This window comes from Microcaecilia unicolor, chromosome 2, assembly GCF_901765095.1.
Source record: "Microcaecilia unicolor chromosome 2, aMicUni1.1, whole genome shotgun sequence".
Classification (NCBI taxonomy): Eukaryota; Metazoa; Chordata; class Amphibia; order Gymnophiona; family Siphonopidae; genus Microcaecilia; species Microcaecilia unicolor.
The window spans coordinates 167,633,230-167,656,688 of record NC_044032.1 but is presented as its reverse complement, the minus strand read 5'-3'; the positions used below and the strand labels follow the sequence as shown (position 1 = coordinate 167,656,688).

The 23,459-nt window shown below is 40.4% G+C and overlaps 1 protein-coding gene across 1 annotated transcript in view; it reads right to left on the bottom strand.

Moving 5' to 3' along the window:
* Positions 1-10,252: 10,252 nt before the first annotated feature.
* WDR36 (WD repeat domain 36) overlaps positions 10,253-23,459 on the bottom strand; it is a 146,838-nt gene continuing 133,631 nt past the window's right edge. The window contains exons 20-23 of the mRNA XM_030193467.1: positions 20,103-20,219; positions 19,804-19,885; positions 14,743-14,930; positions 10,253-10,553 (exon numbers count right to left, since the gene is read on the bottom strand). Of these exons, the coding sequence (XP_030049327.1) occupies positions 10,404-10,553; positions 14,743-14,930; positions 19,804-19,885; positions 20,103-20,219 (537 nt within the window). The 3' untranslated portion in view covers positions 10,253-10,403. The remainder of the gene's footprint in view (positions 10,554-14,742; positions 14,931-19,803; positions 19,886-20,102; positions 20,220-23,459) is intronic.

Genomic DNA, 23,459 nt, shown 5'->3' with positions numbered 1-23,459 from the left:
TTCTCTCAGTACCCTTCTCCACCACTGCCAACTCCAGGCTCCGCCCTTTCTGCCTCGCCTCACCCTATGCGTGGAATAAACTCCTGGAGCCCATACGCCAAGCCCCCTCCTTGCCCATCTTCAAATCCTTACTCAAAGCCCACCTCTTCAATGTCGCCTTCAGCACATAACCATTATACCTCCATTCAGGATATCTAGACTGCCCCTACTTGACATTTTGTCCTTTAGATTGTTAGCTCCTTTGAGCAGGGACTGTCCTTCTTTGTTAAACTGTACAGCGCTGCGTAACCCTAGTAGCGCTTTAGAAATGTTAAGTAGTAGTAGGAAAACAATCTCAAAGAAAATAAGAAAAACTCAAAATGGTTAATCTTACAATTCACATTTTCTAAGGGAGGAAGGTTAATCGGTAATTGCAGCTGATTAACAATGGTAATGGTACAATGGTAATTAAAGGAAGTTGCTGCAGAGGGTTCTTCATCTGTTCTTTCAACTCCACAAACTCTTGTAATTTCTTAGGTTCAACAAATAATAAGGAAATAAAACACTTACAAGGGAATCACTGATATTAATATTCAAGCACCTTTCTGACTTCATGTGCAACTATCTTTAAATTAGTCCCTTTATTTTCTAACTTCTATTACTATATCTTATCTATCTATATGTTCCATCTTTACTTACATTCTATGCTGTTCGTTAAAATGTTTTATTGTGCATTATGTTGACATTACAATGTAGCATATCATGCCATACCTTGTTTTGTTACCTGAATATCTTTACTGCTGTAATTGTCTGTTGCATATGTTTGACTTATTCTTACTGTACACTGCCTTGAATGAATTTCTTCAAAAAGGCAGTAAATAAATACTACTGGCATCCTGGTACCCTAAAGTTTGCTATCTGAATATCTCTAGGTATTTACATAGTAACATAGTAGATGACGGCAGAAAAAGACCTGCATGGTCCATCTAGTCTGCCCAACAAGATAAACTCATATGTGCTACTTTTTGTGTATACCTTACCTTGATTTGTATCTGTCATTTTCAGGGCAAAGACCGTATAAGTCTGCCCAGCACTATCCCTGCCTCCCAACCACCGGCTCTGGGACAGACCGTATAAGTCTACCCAGCACTATCCTCGCCTCCCAAACACCAGCCCCGCCTCCCACCACTGGCTCTGCCACCTAATCTCAGCTAAGCTTCTGAGGATCCATTCCCTTGGAACAGGATTCCTTTATGTTTATCCCACGCATGTTTGAATTCCGTTACCGTTTCCCTCTCCAACACTTCCCGCGGGAGAGCATTCCAAGCATCCACCACTCTCTCTGTGAAAAAATACTTCCTGACATTTTTCTTGAGTCTGCCCCCCTTCAATCTCGTATCGTGCCCTCTAGTTCTACCGCCTTCCCATTTACGGAAAAGGTTCATTTGCGGATTAATACCTTTCAGATATTTGAATGTCTGTATCATATCACCCGTTTCTCCTTTCCTCCAGGGTATACATGTTCAGGTCAGCAAGTCTTTCCTCATACGTCTTGTAACGCAAATCCCGTACCATTCTCGTAGCTTTTCTTTGCACCGCTTCAATTCTTTTTACATCCTTAGCAAGATAAGGCCTCCAGAACTGAACACAATACTCCAGGTGGGGCCTCACCAACGACTTATACAGGGGCATTAAAACCTCTTTTCTTCTGCTGGTCACTCCCCTTTCTATACAGCCTATCAACCTTCTACTTATGGCCACCGCCTTGTCACACTGTTTCGTCACCTTCAGGTCCTCAGATACTATCACCCCAAGATCCCTCTCCCCGTCGGTACCTATCAGACTCTCCCCGCCTAACACATACGTCTCCCGTGGATTTCTACTCCCTAAGTGCATCACTTTGCATTTCTTTGCATTGAATTTTAATTGCCAAACCTTAGACCATTCTTCTATTTTCCGCAGATCCTTTTTCACGTTTTCCACTCCCTCCCGGGTGTCCACTGTATTACAAATCTTAGTATCATCTGCAAAAAGGCAAACTTTACCTTCTAACCCTTCAGCAATGTCACTCACAAATATATTGAACAGAATCGCTCCTAGCACCGATCCCTGAGGCACTCCACTACCGTGTGTAAGCACTAGACATTAAGGGTTGGATTCAGTACATGGCACTGAATGGTATTCTACAAAGGGTGCTCTGGGATAGGTGCCCTTTACAGAATAGTGCATAGCACCAAAATCCACACCCAGCTTTGGGTGCAAGCATTTAAACCAACTGAAACCAGGTGTAAATCTTGGCACAACAGATGGGTGTGGATCCTCTGAATTCTATAACACTGTATGCATTTTAAGGGAATGCCCCTGACCCTCCCAACATTAGGGAAATGGGACTTGATATACTGCCTTTCTTTGGTATTTTGCAACTACATTCAAAGTGGTTTACATATATACAGGTACTTATTTTGTACCTGGGGCAATGGAGGGTTAAGTGACTTGCCCACAGTCACAAGGAGCTGCAGTGGGAATCAAACCCAGTTCCCCAGGATCAAAGTCCGCTGCACTAACCACTAGGCTACTCCTCCATTCCATTTAAATTCCTTTTCCAGGCAAGGAGAAACACAGGTGCTATTCTATAACTGCTGCCCAGTAAGTGTAGTTCTGTGCTGATCTGCCATTTCTGGGCAGTTTTGGTGCCTTGCCTCTGGTATAATGCTTTTCTGCATGGAAATGGCAAATAACGTTAGGCATCGTATATAGAATTCCCTAGTAAGCAGCTATAGAGTTAGATTTGTGCTTGCTGCTTGTCAAACACACAAGTTTCATATTTTGGCTGAGTGACCAAACACGGCATTTACTGAGCGACCTAGCTTTAGTGCTAGAAGCAGAGTGTTTTACTCACAATTCTGTGTCATACCCAACCACCCGTGAACATGGAAGCCACCAGAGATTGTTCAGCAGCAGGCACTCAATTACAACACAATTCAGGCTTGCGAGGAAAAAAAAAATCTCACAGCTGCAGTCAGATTTACATTATGAATATTAAAATGATTTAGTATTATTTTATTCAGTGCAAAATAGAAGCTGGGTCATTTTATATTGTTTCTGCAAGGTTTGTTCTTAGCATTTCCCTAGGGCTGTAGAAGTACACTTTTTCAATTATATTTGTTCTCTTTATGGTTGATTTAAGCATGTTGTCTGTAGAAAGTAAATTATTTGCAAATCTGGAATTTTGAAGAAGGCAGCACTACTAATATTGGAAAATAATATTAAGCAGTTTTTATTTTTAAAAACAAACTGAACACATTTGTCCTTTACATTTCTCAGTTTTCTGTGATGTCAATAGTTACACTTAAATGCCTCCTATATATTAGGTCCACCAATTATAATATATTGAAACATTTCTCATTTCTGAAAAAGTAAACAACATTCCTACTTTACACATTAAATGGTTTTGGAGTGAGGGAAGTGAAAGGTCATTTCTTTGCTCGTGGAGCTAAATGTAAAAAATCACAATAGTGGAACGATACAAGTAGCAAACAATATGGGAGCCTGGGACCAGAAAAAAAAAAAAAAGGCACAGCCCAATGTTGAAAAAGCACTAAGGTGCTGGTCAGCAAATGAAAAAGCTTTCCTTTTCTCCTATAAAGAGCTCTAACAGAACTCACGTACATAGGCAATCTCACAGACACATGTGAATGCAGACTCATGACTTAACTCACCTCCCACATAAAACACTGCAGTACAAGTAAGAGAACAGTTCATATTATTTAACTGTCCATTATGGAAAGGATCGTGATTGCACTGGCTCTATCCATTTAGGCAACAGTGCTGAGTATATGGATAGGATCATGACTACACTGGCTCTATCCATTTAGTTTAGCCCTACTCCTCAGCTGTCCTAACTCTGTAACTTATCTGAATGGTGGGTGAATATAGCGCAGGTACTTACCTGTAGCAGGTGTTCTTCAAGGACAGCAGGCTTTATAGTCTCACAAGTGGGCGACGGAGGCCCGTGTCGCCCTGTCCAGAATTTACCAGAGTCTAACCAGAGCTTTGTGGAGCACAAAACATGCTCCACTGTGCATGCGAAAGTGCCATCCCACCCGTCGCGAAAACGCAGTCTCCTCAGTTTAATACTATAACAAAAAAATAAAGTAAAAAGCTACAAAGGAGACATCTCCCAAAGGGAGGTGGGAGGGATTGTGAGAATATAAAGCCTGCAGTCCTTGGAGAACACCTGCGCTTTCTTCAAGGACAAGCAGGCTTATAGATTCTCTTAAGTGGGGAATCCCTAGCATCCAGGCTCACAAAAAACACTGGTCAATTGGGCCTTGCAACGGCAAGAACATAACGCAGATTAACCTGAAACTATATACAATCTGAATGAGAGTGCAGCCTGGAACAGAATAAAATAGGCCTAGGAGGGAGGAGTTTGATTCTAGACCCTAAACAGATTCAGCAACACTGTCTGCCTGAACTGACTGTCACATCAGGTATCCTGCTCAAGGAAGTTGTGAGATGTGAATGTCTGCACTGAAGATCACATTGCAGCTTTGAAAATTTCTTCAGTGGAGGCTGACCTCAAGTGAGCTACCAACGCAGCCATGGCTCTGACTATAGGAGCCGACTCTGTGGGTGCTATGGGTGCTCAAGCACCCCCAATATTTGGCCTGCCGGAACCGAAAGTTCACAGCCAGGAGCCAGTCCGACCTGCGCTGCCCGCCCTCTTCTCCCTCAAAACAGTCCTCCACCTGCCCCTCGCCTTCTCCCAGAATTTAAGTCATCTTACCTGTGGGGTCTAGCGGCAGCAGTGAAAGGCGAGCAGGCCCTTCAGCCTGCCTTCCCTACTCTCTCAGCTCTGCCTCTGTAAATTTGTGATGTTTGATATAAAGTTGTATATTTTTAGCTTCTTATGTAACTCACCTGGAACTGCTGATTAATCCATGCTTTTGAATATGCTCTGTAATTCTTTATAATAGTCTCTACCATTTTACCCAGCACCAACATCAGACTCACCGGTCTATAATTTCCCGGATCTCCTTTGGAACCTTTTTTAAAAATCGGCGTTACATTGGCCACCCTCCAATCTTCTGGTACCATGCTCGATTTTAAGAATAAATTACATATTACTAGCAATAACTCCGCCAGTTCAATTTTCAGTTCTATCAGTACTCTGGGATGAATACCATCCAGTCCAGGAGATTTGCTGCTCTTCAATTTGTAGAACTGCCCCATTACATCCTCCAGGTTTACAGAGAATTCATTAAGTTTCTCTGACTCATCAGCTTCGAATACTATTTCTGGCACCAGTATCCCACCTAAATCTTCCTTGGTGAAGACCGAAGCAAACAATTCATTTAATCTCTCTGCTACGGCTTTGTCTTCCCTGATCACCCCTTTTACTCCTCAGTCATCTAGCGGTCCAACCGATTCTTTTGCCGGCTTCCTGCTTTTAATATACCTAAATTTTTTTTTACTGTGTTTTGGCCTCCAACGCAATCATTTTTTTCGAAGTCCCTCTTAGCCTTATCAGTTCTTTGCATTGAACTTGACATTCCTTATGCTGTTTATTATTTTCAGTCGGTTCCTAATAGTTTAAATTCTGTTCTTGCCCTACAAGGGAGCCATCAGATATGGTGTCACATGATCCAAACCCTTCCCACCATGTATGAATTTAGCCACAACATTCTGTATATTATGCATCCTTTTTACTTGTTTATCTGGAAAACTCAAGTAGATCAAGTTGCAATAATCTATAGTAGAAATGATCATCGCTTGAACAACAATCTGGAACAGGTGCTTATCTGGGAACTGTTTCATGTTAGTCTAATAAAAAGCTATATTTGACAATCTTTCAAGAGTTATCTTTTCTGCATCAGATCAGTGGCATTATATGGGTTCAATTAGTGCAAACGTTATTAGGTTTAGGATGAATGCATATTAGTACAGCACAGTGAAAGGGGTACGGATGGGGGGTACAAAGAAGTGGTCATGTAATACCTTCTGTTGAATCCTTTTTTTTTTTTTTTTGCTTGATCATTTTAATTTCAATAGTCTGTGCTTCTTCCATTTGGAAATCTAGTTGGAGTTTACTTCTTATAAGTTTTTGTTTCATTTTAGATGGCAGGTGGTCAGAATGGGACAAGGGGAATAAAATGAATTCTTTGCTTCAGTCTTCACCGAGGAAGATTTGGGTGGCATACCGATGCCAGAAATGGCATTCGAAGCCGAGTCGGAGAAACTTAATGAATTCTCTGTAAACCTGGAGGATGTAATGGGGCAGTTCTACAAACTGAAGAATAGCAAATCTCCTGGACCAGATGGTATTCATCCCAGAGTATTGATAGAACTGGCAAATGAGCTTGCAGAGCTACTGTTAGTAATATGTAATTTATCCTTAAAATCGAGCATGGTACCGGAAGATTGGAGGGTGGCCAATGTAATGCCAATTTTTAAAAAAGGTTCCAGAGAATCGGGAAATTATAGACCGGTGAGTCTGACGTCGGTGCCGGGCAAAATGGTAGAGACTATTATAAAGAACAAAATTACAGAGCATATTCAAAAGCATGGATTAATGAGACAAAGTCAACATGGATTTAGTGAAGGGAAATCTTGCCTCACCAATCTACTGCATTTCTTTGAAGGGGTGAACAAACATGTGGATAAAGGTGAGCTGGTTGATATTATGTATCTGGATTTTCAGAAGGCGTTTGACAAAGTACCTCATGAAAGACTCAGAGGAAATTGGAGAGTCATGGGATAGGAGGTAATGTTCTATTGTGGATTAAAAACTGGATAAAAGATAGAAAACAGAGAGTAGGGTTAAATGGTCAGTATTCTCAATGGAGAAGGGTAGTTAGTGAGGTTCTCCAGGGGTCTGGTGCTGAGACCGCTGCTTTTTAACATATTTATAAAAGACCTAGAGATAGGAGTAACTAGTGATGTAATTAAATTTGCCGATGACACAAAGTTATTCAAAGTTGTTAAATCGCAGGAGGATTGTGAAAAATTACAAAAGGACCTTACGAGACTGGGAGACTGGGCATCTAAATGGCAGATGACGTTTAATGTGAGCAAGTGCAAAGTGATGCATGTGGGAAAGAGGAGCCCGAATTATAGCTACGTCATGCACGTTAGGAGTCATGAACCAAGAAAGGGATCTAGGTGACGTCATTGATACATTGAAACCTTCTGCTCAGTGTGCTGCTGCGACTAGGAAAGCAAATAAAATGTTAGGTATTATTAGGAAAGGAATGGAAAACAAAAATGAGAATGTTACAATGCCTTTGTATCGCTCCATAGTGTGACCGCACCTCGAGTATAGTGTTCAATTCTGATCGCCTCATCTAAAAAATATATATATAGTGGAATTAGAAAAGATGCAGAGAAGGGCAACGAAAATGATAAAGGGGATGGGACGACTTCCCTATGAGGAAAGGCTAAAGTGGCTAGGTCTCTTCAGCTTGGAGAAAAGGCGGCTGAGAGGAGATATGATAGAAGTCTATAAAATAATGAGTGGAGTTGAATGGGTAGATATGAAGCGTGTTTTTACGCTTTCCAAAAATACTAGGACTAGGAGGCATGCGATGAAGCTACAATGTAGCAAATTTAAAACAAATCTGAGAAAATGTTTCTTCACTCAACGTGTAATTAAACTCTGGAATGCGTTGCCAGAGAATGTGATAAAGGCAGTTAGCTTTGCGGAGTTTAAAAAAGGTTTGGACAGCTTCCTAAAGGAAAAGTCCATGGACTTGGGGAAAAACCACTATTTCTGAGATAAGCAGTATAAAATGTTTTGTACTTTTTGGGATCTTGACAGGTATTTGTGACCTGGATTGGCCACTGTTGGAGACAGGATGCTGGGTTTGATGGACCTTTGGTCTGTCCCAATATGGCAATACTTATGTAATATTTCTTTTAGTAATTCATTCTTCAGAAATAGGAGTTGAAGATCTTCTATAACTTTCCTTAAGTTTTCTAGTTCTGGATTATGTTACTACAAGCTGTTCACGTCACAATTTTCTTTTCCATGTACGGTAATACAGTAGGCTCTCTCTAAGTGTTTTGAGTGAGGATGCAATTTTCTTGATGTTTTTGGGGCAATGGCCATTTTGTTTAAAGGATTCTGTTACAGTTGTGTTGATCTCTATCACATCCACAAGGGTCTGAGCAAATGTGGTGGTATCCTACAGCTTGGCTGTATGTAAGTTTTGTGTGTGTGTGGAGGATGTAAATTGGACTTATGAAGGTAGTTGTATCTGTCAGCTGAACTCCTTTATATTGATGTTTGTTAAGTGAACATTGTAGATTGAACTGTAGTGTTTAAAAATTAGGGCTGCATTTCAATTAAAATTTTAAGTGCAATTAATTACACAATTAAAAGTAATTTATTTCCCACAGCAGCCCTTTGCAACTCTGGGCAAGTCACGTAACCCTCTACTGCCCAAGGTACAAAATAAGTACCTGTATATAATATGTAAACCACTTTGACTGTAAGGCCAGAAAGGCGGTATATCAAATCCCATCCCCTGTCTCTACCCTAAAGGGCTGAATCTCCCTTCCTCCCCCAACCAGATCCAACATATTTCCCTTTCTCTTCCTTCCATCCCTCTCCTCTCCACCCCCCCCCCCCCCCAGGGTCCATTATCTCTCTCTTCCCTTCCTCCCTCCCACTGTCCAGCACCTCTTCCTCCCTCCCCTCTGTCCCTATCAGCAGTGACATAAACTTGCTGGTGAACACTACACCAAGCTATTCTCATGGCTGCTGGAGTTCACTGCCTCGGCCATAGTTTTAATTGGTGGCCCCTCCAGTTATGCAGCTCAATCCCCTTCCCCCAACCAGGATTCAGTATCTGCCCCTCTCTCAATCCCCCCCTGCCATTCTACCTTAAAAAGTGGTCTTCTACATTGCACACATACTGCCTGTGGCCTGCTCCAAAGCTTCTCCTCTGGCTCATCCCACCGCCTCTGACATTATTTCCTGTTTCAGAATGGGCAAGACAGGTCAGAGGGAAAGCTTTGGACCAGGCTGTAGGTAGAATATGTGCAATGCTGCCATTGGAGAAAACTCAACAGACCACTTTTGAGGTACACAGGTGTGCTGGGGGGGGGGGGGGGGGGGAGATGTCAGATTGCGCTGAGGATGTGGGTTGGGGCATGGAAGAAGCAGAAGAGACATTTGGAGGAGACAGGAGATGCTGCAATGTGAATAATCTTGTTTAATCGCAGGCAATGATGAATGCATTAAAAATTACTTTCCATGGAGTAGTCTATTATGAGTTTAATTGTGGGCTAGGATGCATTGAAGGAGTTGTGGAAATGTTTAAGGTTCTCTTCTCCTTCAGACCAAATTATGAAGACATTATTTATGTACCATTAATACCTGAAAGGTTGATGTAATAACTGTTTAGACACATCTCCTCAAACTTCTAACATAAAAGTATGTCATTCTAATGCCCATAGAAAGAAAACTCATGATGTAGCATATTAGAGACCAGCACCTTGCATAAACACAATCATCTTCCCTCCACCTTTTAGTTTGCACAAAACTGTATTCAGCATAAACAGGACTGCTGCATAAACAGGATTGCTACATGAATCTATCAGTCTTTTTTCTGATGGTCAAAGAAGCAGAAAATATTAGAAAGGTCTTCATTTCGAGAACACAAATATGAACAAGTTTTCTGTAATGACATCTGTATTTCCTTCATAATACATATTGCTTTTTTTTCTTTTCAATACAACTGTTGTGCAATATGACAAAATAGCTCCTTTCAATGTATTACTTCCTTATGTACCTAAATGAAACAAATGTCTCAAAAGTTCTTTTGGTCTACTTCTCAGTCATAATATTCATGGATTATCCAGCAATTTTGTGTGTAAATATAAAAAAAGAATATGCTACAGACAATTCTGCTGTATTAAAATGTTATAAAGCAACATGTTTTCGCACTTAATATGCTTGCAGCTTACTCTGAGCTATTCAGAAAAGGCAGCAACATTTGTTTTATTGATAATTTTTCCACTGTGCATATGGTAATAGAATTTAGAAAAATCATATAGCTCTCTACACCGATGGAAGGAATCTTTGCTTTGTATGATGCAAAACTGGAATATGTATGCAGAAAATTGGCTTTTATCCATATTCATCAATCAATAGTATGATTGCAGGACTAGATACAGACATCTGGTTTTTTCCAGTGTAAGGCTCACTGGATGATGAGGTTAAAAAAATGCATGGATTGTCTTTGAAACTATACGAAAGACATGGAAATCAGTTTTAAAAACTTTTATTAAAAAAAAAGAAAAAAAAACCTGACAATCTGGCCAAACAAAATGGTTGATAGCATTCAAAACTGTGAAAACGTTTGACATATGATACTAGTTGTAGGCAGTGCACAGCACTTAGGAATGCAAATGGCTTCTCACAATAAAGCACTTTTCATGTAGCTTAACACAGTCAGACTTTGATTGAAAAGGGTCTGCAAGTGGAGCCAAGTTTCCTCAAGCTGTTCTGACAATGTTGACATCTCTTCTAACAGTGTTGGTTCAGATGGAAGGAATTTAAGATGCAACTACAACAAGAAGAAAAAGAAACAGGCTTGAAAATATTAAATTTAAAAGAAGTTGTTTTGGACTCTTAGAAGAATTATAAGAAATTGCTGTACATGTACTTTGGAGTAATTCTGCAACCATCATTAAAAGCATACATATAATTATATAGGTGGATATATATTTGCCAAATCTAATACTATACCAAGCTCTTCCTGGATTTGGAAATACAAGTCCTTTTTGTAAGGGTCATAAATAAATAGATTTTGCTGTCTACAGAGAAAACCAAAGTCAACAAAAATACCCAAGCACATCTACTGGGGTTTAGGTTTATTGATCTACCACAAATTCACAACGGTTATCAAATATATTAAAAAGAGCTCCACTGATGATAGGATAGACCTACTCACACACATACAACCCAAAAAACATTATTATACTTCAACAGTATATCCATCTCCCTGACCCCCCCCCCCTCCCCCAACATATATTTGCTTTCTTTATTTCTAATTCTGAAACAAAACTGAGGCATGCAATCCTACAGCAGCTGGCCCAAATGCCTGTTAGAAATACGTTTTTAACAAAGTTTCAAATCACGGTAAGGAGGCCTCATTCCTAATAAAAGGTGGAAGATGGTTCCACAAATACGGCACCATGTAATAAAAAGCACTCTTCCTAGCAACAGCCACTGTTGGTAGCAACATATGGTTTTCATTTGCAGATCTCAAGTTTCTTGCGGAGGTAAACGGTATAACTAATGTGGCCAGGTACGAGGGGGATTGTGCATAAAATGCCCTATACACCAACACTATTAACGTATACTGTACCCCAGTGGCTCCCAAACCTGGTCCTGCAGTCATCCTAGTCAGTCAGATTTTCAGGATATCCACAATGAATATTCATGAAAGGTATCTGCATACAGTGGAGTCAGTGCATGCAAATATCTCTCATGGATATTAACTGTGGATATCCTGAAAACCTAACTGGCTGGGGTGCCTCCAGGACCAGTTTTGGGAATCACTGCTGTACCTTATAATTTACTGGTAACCAATGGTACTTTAAATATAATGGTGTAATGTGTTCACATTTACAGGCACCTCCCAAAAATCTAACAGCCGCATTTTACTGCATTTGTAATTTCTTCATATTGGTAGATGACAAACTGGCATAGATTACATTTCCTAATCAAGCCGTGAAATCAATAATGCATGTATGAAGGAGTGCAAAGAAGGCTCATCCGAAATATATTTAAGGGAACGTAGTTGACACAACATCCCAAACACTTTCCATAATAACATAGTAACCTGCTCAGTAAACATTAGCTGGAAATCAATCGATACTCCCAAGTATTTAACCATAATTTTGAACTGACTATTTCCCCGCAAGAAACTGATTTAGTGATATTTCCACTTATGAAGTTTTTGGTCTTCATCATGATATCAAAATGAAATGAAAATTTATCTGTTGAATTTCTACAAATTCAGAAAAGGTTTTGATAGAGATTGGTTCATATATGAAAAAATGTCTAAATATGCACTGTCATTGTTTTAAATTGTTTCAAAATTTATTTTTTTCAAGAAAATATAAGCAGATGCACTTTGATTAGAACTTGTGACATCAGTGTAGCGCTCACTACACTAAAATTGTCACTAATATGATTCCATCATAATTTACAAATTTGTGTTGAACGGGTCATACAAAATATTTAACTCTTCAGCCCCTGAGACCCTACGCTTTTTATTCAAAAATGCAAGCTGCACTTTTAATACAAAAAACCCACATTATTTAGTGTAAAGTCAGTTTTACTTAATGGGGGTTTTGCACGAACATAGGTTTTGTGTGTTAAAAGCTTTACATGTGTTTATGAATAGGAGCTATATATTTCTAATTGTTGGAGGCAATCATTAAAGGATAATCTCTAACAGATTTACACATGAATTTTCAGAAGGTCCATGAGTGACCACCAATGTATGCTATAATCATTTCCTGAAGGTCTGCCTGCCTGCTGACCAGGGTGCAAACTCCTCAGCATTTTCTTTTCATTTTATAATAAGGTTTTACTGATTGGTAATGCCCACAGCAGGAAAAATATCAGCTATCTGGGTGTCCCGGCAACTAAAAACTGGTGCATGGTATCTAGCACTGCCTCAGGTTCATAGGCAGATGGCACTGGCACCTCCTCCCAGATTATGACTACTGCTGGATGCCATAGAAAAGCTGGAGTCATGACCTGAGGATGGGGTACTCCTTGCCCTGAGTCACAATGACACACTGCCATGGCCCAAGACAGCCCCATACTATGGTACTGCACGCAGAGTTGTCCAGCACACTGGGCTGCAAGGAGAAACAGGAGATGCAGGGGAGTGGAGGGAGAGGACAGAAAATGGCTGGAGGGAGGGTAGAGAAAATCGAAACAGAGCAACAAAGTTTGAAATAAATGAAAAAGTACCAAAGGTACAAAAAAAAAAAAAAAAAAAAAAAGAATGTGACAGATAATAGGGTGAATAATTTTTCCTGGCTCTTAAAAATCTGGGCCACTGCATAAGTTTTCAAAATTTCTTTCCAACCCTGCACACGCTTACCTCTTCCATGTGAAAAATAAAATGTAGATTTGATTCTTTAATATCAGGATGCTTCTATTGAGCCAGACTTTGCTGCTGTTACATTGTGTGATTTAAGGACAAAAGCTGGCAGATTATTCTTTTATATCTGATACCAAAATCTCTGTGGATCCAAAAGCTAATCCTGCTTCTTCTTTCAGTACCAGTAATATTTCTTTCTTTCTTTGATTTTACAATATCATTCTGATAACCAGCAGGTCTATCCTAAGTTTTACCCAAACGTAAATCTAAAGGACATTACATCTTCTGAAGTTATGGGTTTAATAGAATGCAACTAATTCCATCTTTTGTCCTGGAGGAGCAACACTTCCAAACTTTTGTCAAAATTGATTTTAATGTGGGCTGCCTAGCAAATGAACACAATCGGAGTTCTCTAATCTCCTCTGATAGGTACTCATGTACATCACAACTCTGCTCACAGGGACCATCAATGCTTATATGCAATGCACATACAAGTATACACCATCTTGGTTGCACAATTTTATAACAGCCATTTCCTGTGTATAAAGCGTGCTTTACACATGCAAATGTTTTATACAATTACCCCGAGGAGGGTGCTTACTAACATGAATTAAGGGAATAATGTGTGATGTTTGTCCCTTAATATGTGTTAAACAGTAATATCATGTGTTATATTACTGTAACACATGTTAGTTTAAGATATCACTGGCTACTTAATAAGATGCTAATGCAGGCTAAACAGCACACTATTATGTAAATCCAATAAAGCAGCTTAAAGTGAACTTCGTAAGCTTCATTATTCCTGGGAAATTAATGGCAGCTCAAAGTAATTCAAAGGGCAAAATGCAGGTGCTTTGGTTGTTGACCCATTTAGATTATCTTTTGTGATGTTAGGAATATTTTCCTCAGGAATATATTTTGTGAACCTTTGGGCTCTTGAGTGGTGAACTCTAATTTTTAATTTATTTTTTTTAAGTTTCAATTTTGGGGGAAGCCTTTCCTGATGTTGATGGTTCCTCAATTCATAAGAGCATAAGAATAGCTATACTGATCACAAATTCAATGTGGTTTTCTTGTGTAACTTGCAAAATTGTCTCAGTTCGTTATTCTTGCCATACAAATGGAATGTTTGGGTACAGTTTCCACTGAAACCGCTCCACCCTCTTCCCTTCAGGTCAGACACACAGAGACAACAGAAACACACGTACACACAGAATGATTGGAAAGAATTCCATGAGCCACGCTCTGCATGCTTACCCCACTTATTTAAATTTAAACTTTACTTTGAAAGATTATAATAGCAGTAGTCTGATGTTTCCCTAGTGGGATGGGGCTCTTCTCTCCCTAGGTCCTGTGCTGTCAGCAGACATGCAGCCCAACCTTTTCTAGTTCATAATCCATATAATAGAATTGCTTGAGCACCCAACACTTAAATAGGATAAGTCAAGTCAAAAGCATAAATGGACAGAACTTAACAAAAGCAGAATATCTGCTGTTATCTGTGGAGATATTTAGTGGTTTGTCTCCCTTAGGGTCACTTTAGGTTGCCAAGTGGTTCATGACACAGGCAAAGACTTGCATACTGAAATGTGTTTTTGAATCAAAATGTTAAATAAGAATACATGATTACCTTAAGGAACAATGCAAGATAAGCCTGAGCCAGCTCAAAATCACGTTTTGTCTTCAGCATGCTTCCGATTAGTTTTAAGAAGCTGAGCATTGCCTCTATGGAGCCGCCACCTTCTGGAGCCAAGCTGCGCAGCTCTGTTTCAATACTAGATGGTCCCATTTCCTTCAACATTTTAACTGCAGAATCATCTGTTTTAAAGGAGAAAAAAACCCCTGCACATTAATACTTGTACTGATTGTGTTATGCTTAATTCATACAGCTTGCACCAAGGTTCCATGGAGTGGTGAGGCTGGATGCTACGGGAGTAATTCTAGGATTTACGCACTGATCACAAATTAATATTTGGTATAATGGCATATATGCACTGTGTGCACACACATATTGATGTAAATGGCCAAACTGTATCTAAGATCTAGACTGTAAATATTGACAGAAGGGTGCACATATAGGCTGAGCCTGGCTGAAGCATGGGTAGGACTTTCACATGTGTAACTTACAGAATGCTACAAGCTACACCTGTTTTCAGTGATATTCATGTACAAGCATTTAAAGCAGCTCTATGGCTATGCTCACACCAAAATTATAGGCATGTATTTCAATTCTTATGCTAATATCCTACAAAAGGAAAGCAGACACCTACTTTCCTTTGCTGAATGGGCAATACATAGAGATATATAGATAGATATAGAACGCTACAGAAGTCCCCCTCCCAAGTGCTCACAAAGAACCACTAAATTATGCATGATACTCAAAAAAGCCACAATTTTCTGTATTACTGTTGCAAAATGACAATACCTGCCAACTTTCCAAAGCTGTCTAGCTCCAACAACATGCTAAACTGGTGGTTTTCAAACCAGTTCTCAGTGACCACATGGCCAGTCAGTTTTTCAGAATATCCACAAGAGATATTTGCATGCAATGGAGGAAGTGAATACTAATACATATCATGCATGTTCATTGTGTATATCCTGAAAACCCAACTGGCCAGGTGGTCCTTGAGGACCGGGTTGAAAGCCACTGTGCTAAACCATCTAGAAACATGTTTTATTTCGTTTGATGTCTGTACAATGCAAGACTAAAGATCAATCTACTAGACAATAGCTGATATTGGGAAAATGCAGAGTTTAATTTTGCAGCACCAAAGTCTATCACATGACTCTTCAATTCATTGTCCCAAATTTTTTTTTTTGGGGGGGGGGTATACCGTAGGCTTACCTTCAGATCACAGAATCCCTTCATTGTTTTCCCTTTTTCTAATTTCTTGGCAATAAGATTAATGCACTCAATACATAAAGAACACACTGCAAAAATCTCCCTTGATATTGTTGCTTATTCTGTATTTCTTCACTACTTTGGTATGACTTCAGACTGTTAGATTTAGTGCTGGTACTCAATACCTGTATTGTGCTGAAGACCACCTCCTTCTGGAGCTCATATGGTGTAATATGTTCAAGTAACATATCAAGGTATGCTTCATTAAAAGAAATTGCAAGTCAGTGGTGCCCAATGTAATTGGGACTAGTTTCATATTTTGCCTCCAATTTCTCATGAGATACTGCCCCCAAGAGGAGTTAGCTTTGTACCTACTATAATAGGAATGAACTTCACTTGTAAGCCACAGTATGCTATGAGTCAGTCTCTCAAATTTACTGCCAGTGCATAACTTTATATTTGCACTGTACCAAAGAGAACTTCCTTCTGGAGTATATAAGGTTAATATGCACAAGCCAGGCATTTCAAGTACCTACTCCATAAATTCAAAATTACACTGCATTTTATGTAAACCACAACATACTTATGAATAATGCAATATATGTATAAATGTTTAATAAATGTTTTTTTTTCTTTTTAGATATTAGAATGACAGTAGTGTTTGCAAAAGTGGCATTTTGAGATGCAAAGGTTAAAAGAAGAACTATGCAGAGACTGAGCAGGAAAAAGTGGAATGGCTTAACAAATATTTTAAGACCACAGAAAATAGGCAAAAATAGAAGAGAGGTAGACTGCAAATGACCGTCAGAATACTGCATTCATGAGGAACTAGTTTAAACACAGACAAAATAATGGGACTGGATGGGATACATCTGAAAGTACTGTGTGAACTTAGGGAAGTTCTGGCTGCTCCACTGTCGGACATTTGCAATGCTTCATTAGAGCCAGGAGTTGTTCCAGAAGACTGGAGATGGGCAGATGTGGTTTCTGTTCATACAAAACAAGATAAGGAAGAAGTTGGGAACTACAGCTAAAACAGAGGATAGAACAGTTTCTGTATCTGATTGCAGGATCCGTGGCATGGTTTTACCAGCCTCTACGACGGCTTCAGATGTTGTGGCCAGTCCTATTAGAGCAGTAAGCAGGCTCCTGGAGTAGCCTAGTGAACGGTGCAGTGGTCTGTAGAGAAAGAAACCCATGCTCATACCCCCTCTAACTGGTTCCCTTTGTGGTGGAAAGTGTGAGCCCTCCAAAACCCACCAAAAACCTACTGTACCTACATATAGGTCAGTATTTCCCAAGTCCAGTCCTGGAGTACCCTTTGCTAATCAAGTTTTCAGGATACCCACAATGAATATGTATGAACTTGATTTGCATATAATGCCTCCATGATATGCAAATCTCTTTCATGCATATACATTGTGGATATCCTGAAAGCCTGATTGGCAAGGAGTACTCCAGGACCAGACTTGGAAAACACTGACATAGGTGACACCTGCAGGCATAAAGGCTATTGTAGTGGTGTAGTTGGGTACAGGAGGCTTTTTGTGGGGTTTGGAGGGCTCATCATGCAATGTAAGGTGGTAATGGTGACGTGTACCTCGGACGTTTTATATGAAGTCCACTGCAGTACCCCCTAGGGTGCCCCCACTACTCTGTTGGGATGTCTGTGTGGCCAGTCTACTAAGAATGCTGGTCCCTCATACATCCCAATGGCCTGTTTCTGCATGTTTTTCCCTTGGATTTTTTTTTCCTGAAAATGGTCCTGCTTCTATCGCAGGCTTTGCATCTACATGACTGTGCATTTCGTGCAAGTGATTGTATATTTGTGTTTTATTTTTGCCTCAGGGTCCAAACACAGCCTGTATTGAGTTTATATTTGTTTGGGACTGTGCATCTGTCTAGCAAATGGCCATTTCTGAAACAAAAAGTTGGACGTTTTTCTGGTTTGAAAATGGCCATGTTCGCTACTGGATTTTTGGACGTTGAAACATATAAAAAATGCCCCTCCAGAAGGTCCCTCTCCACTACAGAACTTTTCAACCACTGCATCACCTACTGCCAAAACTCCCTCTTCTCCCTCATGTCTCTTTGGTAAGGTAATTTATTTATCCTGGTGAACCGTAGGGCTGAAGGAGAATGGCAAAATACCAGCTATTCCCTAATCTTGTTCAACTCCATTACCACCAAGGTACTTGGAAAGAATTATAGTTGTATGACTCAGGTTTGGAAAAAAAAAAAAAAAGTCAGCTGAGGAAAAATATAAACAAAAAGTTGTGAAACCGCACCAGCAGCTAAAGGGATCAAAAAATAATCTCTCTTCAGCATTTAGGAAAATTAAGTCCTCAGCTGAAAGAGCTTATGAAAATGAAAGCATCATGAAAGACTTGCAGAGCAGGAAATTCCCACCCTCAGTTGAAAATGAAGTAAAAAAACAAACCTCAAGGTGGAGTGGCTGAGAAATACCAAAAATTAAAGGTAAAATACTTACCCAGTTAAGAATACATAAATATTGCCTTACCAGAGTATAAAGAAATCCTTTCAACCTGTAGCCTTGCCACTGCTACTTCTTAGCGTAAAGAAGGATGGTGGGAGGAGGGACCCGATGCCACCGAGTGTCACCCAACCTCCAGCCAAATCTTTAAAAAGGAGCTAAAATTATCCTTAAGGACACTCCCTGCTCAAATGACATCCAGATAACTGCTGACCTCAATTGACATCTAGATAACACTGGGTCAGGAGTTGGCTGAGAAGCACCAAAGATTTGCACAGTCCATCAACCATCCGCTTGGAGAGAGAGAATACTGAAGAACCTATGGCTCCATGATACCCTTTAGGGTGAATCACTTGGAACTACTTTTCTGTCTGTCTACATCTGCTGGTCAATGGACATAACCCATTGGTCTGGACTAGTCTGGTATGGACGAAAAGGAAGAATTTAACTCTTTATGCCACATACGGCACTTTAAATTATGCAAAAGATAAAGCACAATCAGAATTTAAAAAATGCAAGATGATTATATCAAGCAACTGAACACCGTCTACAGCGTGATTCCCAAACCTGGTCCTGGAGGCACTCCAGTCAGTCAGGTTTTCAGGATATCCACAATTAATATGCATGAGAGATCTGAAGGTAGTGCATGCAAATCTCTCTCATGAATATTTATTGTGGATATCCTGAAAACCTGACTGGCTGGGGTGCCTCCAGGACCAGGTTTGGGAACTACTGATCTACAGTAAAGTGGTTTTGGATATGCATTCCTCAGACCCATGGTCTCTAACTGGAGGCATCCCACTGCCTCCATTCTATCAGCATTTTTTTTCCAACCTTTACATGCATCTATGAAGCTGTTAGGCTTCGTCTTTTTTTTTTTTTTTTACTTGAATTTTTAGGGCCCTGTTTACTAAGGTGCGCTAGCGCTTTTAGCATGCGCTACCACTAGAGACCTATAGGAATATATGGGTGTCTCTAGTATTAGTGAGCGCTAAAAACACCAGCGCGCCTACAGCACGGCTTAGTAAACAGGGCCCTTAATGTTTAAAATGGATTGCCATTCAGCAATTTGAATGGCTAAAGTTATCTGTGTACCTGGCCCGAAGACACTTTTGCAGTTGGTGCTATTGCTACTTGCATACGTGCTTTTACAAAATCAGGTCTAAAATGTCTAATCAATACTAGGCAGGTATTACCATTCCTTGCCAAAAGAAATTTTTAAATATAGCATAGCACAAAAAAGGTATATAGTTCTTATAAAGTTTCCTTTTCTCATTCTCTAAGAGTTTCACAGCAAGATTTTAGAATACACCCAAAAGTACATTTGCTAGAGAAAGTGAATAGCTAAAACTTACAATTATGATTAGTTAGGGCTTCTTCAAGTTGATTATAGAAGTTGGATTTCTGTGCCAGTACTCCAAGGTTTACCACTTTAGACTAAAAGAAATACAAACAATTTAAATTCATACTGAAAAATATTTGCTTTTAACTTAATGACTATTTCACAAATTACCATATACTTTTGAAAAACGATACATTTCTAGCAGAAGGTTCCCAAACCAAGCAGGGGAATACATAAAAAAAGGTGAGGGAAAAACATTGACTAGTTTTTACTATGACAGTTAATATACGATAAACTAATGTTTTCTCTTACCTGATGTACATCTGCCTGCTCTGAAGATGCAAAATGTGGCACCAGGCCAGGAACTGTTGGTATGAAGAACGGAGCAGCTTTGGGCACTTTTGGTGGTTCTTTTGGTTTATTCCTTTTCTGTTGATTAGAAAATATCAATTAAAACTTTTCACTCACCACTCCAAGTCTGTAGAAGCTGATATTTAAAAGGAAATCCCGAGAAAAGCCCAGCAAAGATTAGAGAACATTAAGCTTTGTATGACATTTTATTGTTCTGAAAAAGGACAAAATATATATAGAAATGCATCATTCTGAAGAGGTTTCTTATAGACAAAAACTGTTTTACAAATTATTTTATACGTACTACACAAAAACCTAACAGAACCAAACAAAACATCCTCTATCTACCCCTGCACAGAATGTTTTTGCCACACAAATTAATTTATATCCTTCTGTAAGGGAGTGTACTTTTTCCCCCTGAGATTTGCTTCTTTGTCAGATTTGAAATATTTCCTTACATTAATATTCCAAACTGGGTACAAAACAGATAATGCAATAAAAAAACAAATATGAATGATAAATCAGACACTCACTCAATAAAACAAAGCTCTCCAAATAATAGCAACTAAGAGAATGCCTGCACAAATAAAAAGGAGAAATTAGGTCTTGGCTGATAATTTTCTTTCCATTAGTCCTTCCCGCTATTCCAGAACCTGTGGGATAGTTGCATTTATCAACCAACAAGTGGAGATAGAGAACTGAAAACTGATCAGAGACATCTTTCTTGGATTCCAGTCCAGCTCCTCAGTATGGGTGTCTTTGCCAGAGCCTACTGCATTGGCTACAGTGCTTGAAGCCACTGGGAACCTTCGATGACATGGAAGGAAAAACAGCCGTGGCCAAATCAAAGGACTCAGCACCAAACAAAAAGGGGCAAAGTATCAGAAAAAAAGCAGGACAGCCTGACCGGAGCTCAGACCTAAGTATGGCCTACTGAGCACGGTAAAAACAATGGAAAATTAAAAGAAGGCAAAAATAACCTAAACCATACAAGAAAGGGGAAAAAAGGAACCCCAAAAAAAGAACAGGGCAAAGGAACCAGGAAGGCACACAAAAAAATATGCACTCAAAGAAATCCCGAACCGAGTTGTGAGGAGCAGTAAAACGTCGTCCTCTCCTCACCGTGGAAAAAAGAGAACTGCAAGTCCCACACTCTTGCGGCGGGTGGGACGGCACTCGTATGCACGGCGTGCACTCTTAAAGTTCTATTTAAAGTTTTTTCAAGCACTGGACCAGGCAACACGGACCGCGTTACCTACATATGAGAATTATTGGCCTGCTTGTCCTTGGAGAAAATAATCTGTCTTAATGGTAGCTCACATTGACAATCTCCCCCCTAAGACTATCTTTAGTTGCAGAGGCACAAGCTGCCTACATGGAAACAATCTGGAATTCTATAGAAGAAATATGTTTGTCACAGTAACCAAATCAGAGTTTATGTCCTTAACCTGTCAACCATCTCCTGAAAGGAATTCTTAGCTGTTTGCCATTCCCTGTTAACATCTCTTCAGTCTGGGTTACTACCTTCCAAATATCTATCAAAGACACTTCTTTGACTAAACTAACAGTCCACTGCTTCCTTTCCTCTGAAGATGGCAACAGGAACTCTCAAAGAAGACATACCAACAATGAGCATTTGAATACTACTCTAGTAGAGTTTGGAGACAAAACAAGAGAGGTAAATCCAGAAATGTTCAAGTAGTAGTAGGTGGAGGTGGAAGAGTCTGTTGACCAGAGGCTGAAAGATGTACTTTTCAAGGAAGTTTCCCCTTTACTCCATGTGTACCCACTATCACATTCTTATCTATAGGACAAACAGTTATAGGAGGAGAAGCAAGAGAAGGTCTGGAATTAATTATCCTCTTCCCCATGTTGTACATGTGGGGAGAAACAATCACCTGCTTACTATAAGCTCTCAAACTACCCAACAATCCTCAACAACACTCAAAACGAACCTTCAGCCTCAGCATCCTCTGGTGTCCCTCTGAGCCCAAAGGGTGTTTCCATTTGGGCACATCTCTGCGGACACATACCACAATGGTGCTGCTCTTTAATAGTCGGAGGCTGTCACACATTTTATAAAATACACAGGTACAGATGTAGAGTACACATACACATTCATGCCAACTTTGGGGCAAGAGTAAATATCTCCAACAAGCCTACCTATATTCACAACCTCTGTCTTATATTCTCCATATTCTTGCTCTAAGGAAGACTTGATTTTTTGCATCAGTTGCTGCCCTGTGTTAGAGATGACCTTTTCTCCCATACACTGTGCCCGGTTAGCTGTAGTGGTGGTGCCACACTGCTACTCTCACCTTCTTGTAGATTTCAACTTCTTCCACCTCAGTCTCACTACTTTCTTCCTATGCAATCCACTCCATCCACCTATTCATGCCACTACCTCTCTGGATAGCAGTCATTTATCGACCCCCTGATAAGTCCTTCTCCCTTTCTCACTGACTTCGACTCCTAGCTTTCCTTCTCTCTTGAGCCTTCCTCTCCTTTTCTTATTCTCAGGGACTTTAACATTCATACTATTGACCCATCTGACTGTTATGCCTCTACGTTTCTTGCTTGAATATCTTCATTTCATCTTCAGCTATGCTCCACTACCCCCTAGTCCAGCATCTCTCCCCTCTCTTCCCCTCCCCTTTGGACCAGGGTCTCTCTTCCCTCTATTTATCCATGCCCCCCCAGTCCACTGTCTTATCTCTCTCCACCCTTTCATGGTCTGGTATCTTTCTCTCCCTCTCTCCTTGGTCCAGGGTCTCTCCCCCCCTTGCCAGTATCTCTTCCCTCTTCACCCCCCTACCCAGTCCAGCATCTGCCCCCTCTCTTCCCCCTTCCCTTTGGTCTAGGTCTCTCTCCTTTTTCTCTTCCCTCTGCTTCCCCTCTTGACCCCTCTTCCCTTTTGCTCCAGGTCTTTGTCTCTTTTTCCCCTCCTCTTCTCCCCTTCGCCTGGGTTTGGCATCTCTACTGCTCCCCCTCTCTCCCGCTGGTCCTCCATATGCCGAGGCAGCTCACAGAAGACACAGCACTGCTGAAGGGGGCCTCTCTCTTTGGGGCTGGCAGAGACTTTCCTCTGCTGCAACCTGTTCAAGAGAAATTGCATCACAGAGGCAAGACACAGCAAAGGGAAGGATCTGCTGGCCCAAGTAAGACAGGCTGCCTTCAGCGCTGTGTCTTCCATGAATCACCTTGCCATATAGAGGATTGGCAGTGGGGGAGGGGGGTTTGGGGGCTATAGAGATGCCAGACCCTGCTGCGGTACAGAAGAGAAGAGGGAGGGTTCAGCTGTAGGCAGCCCCTACCATT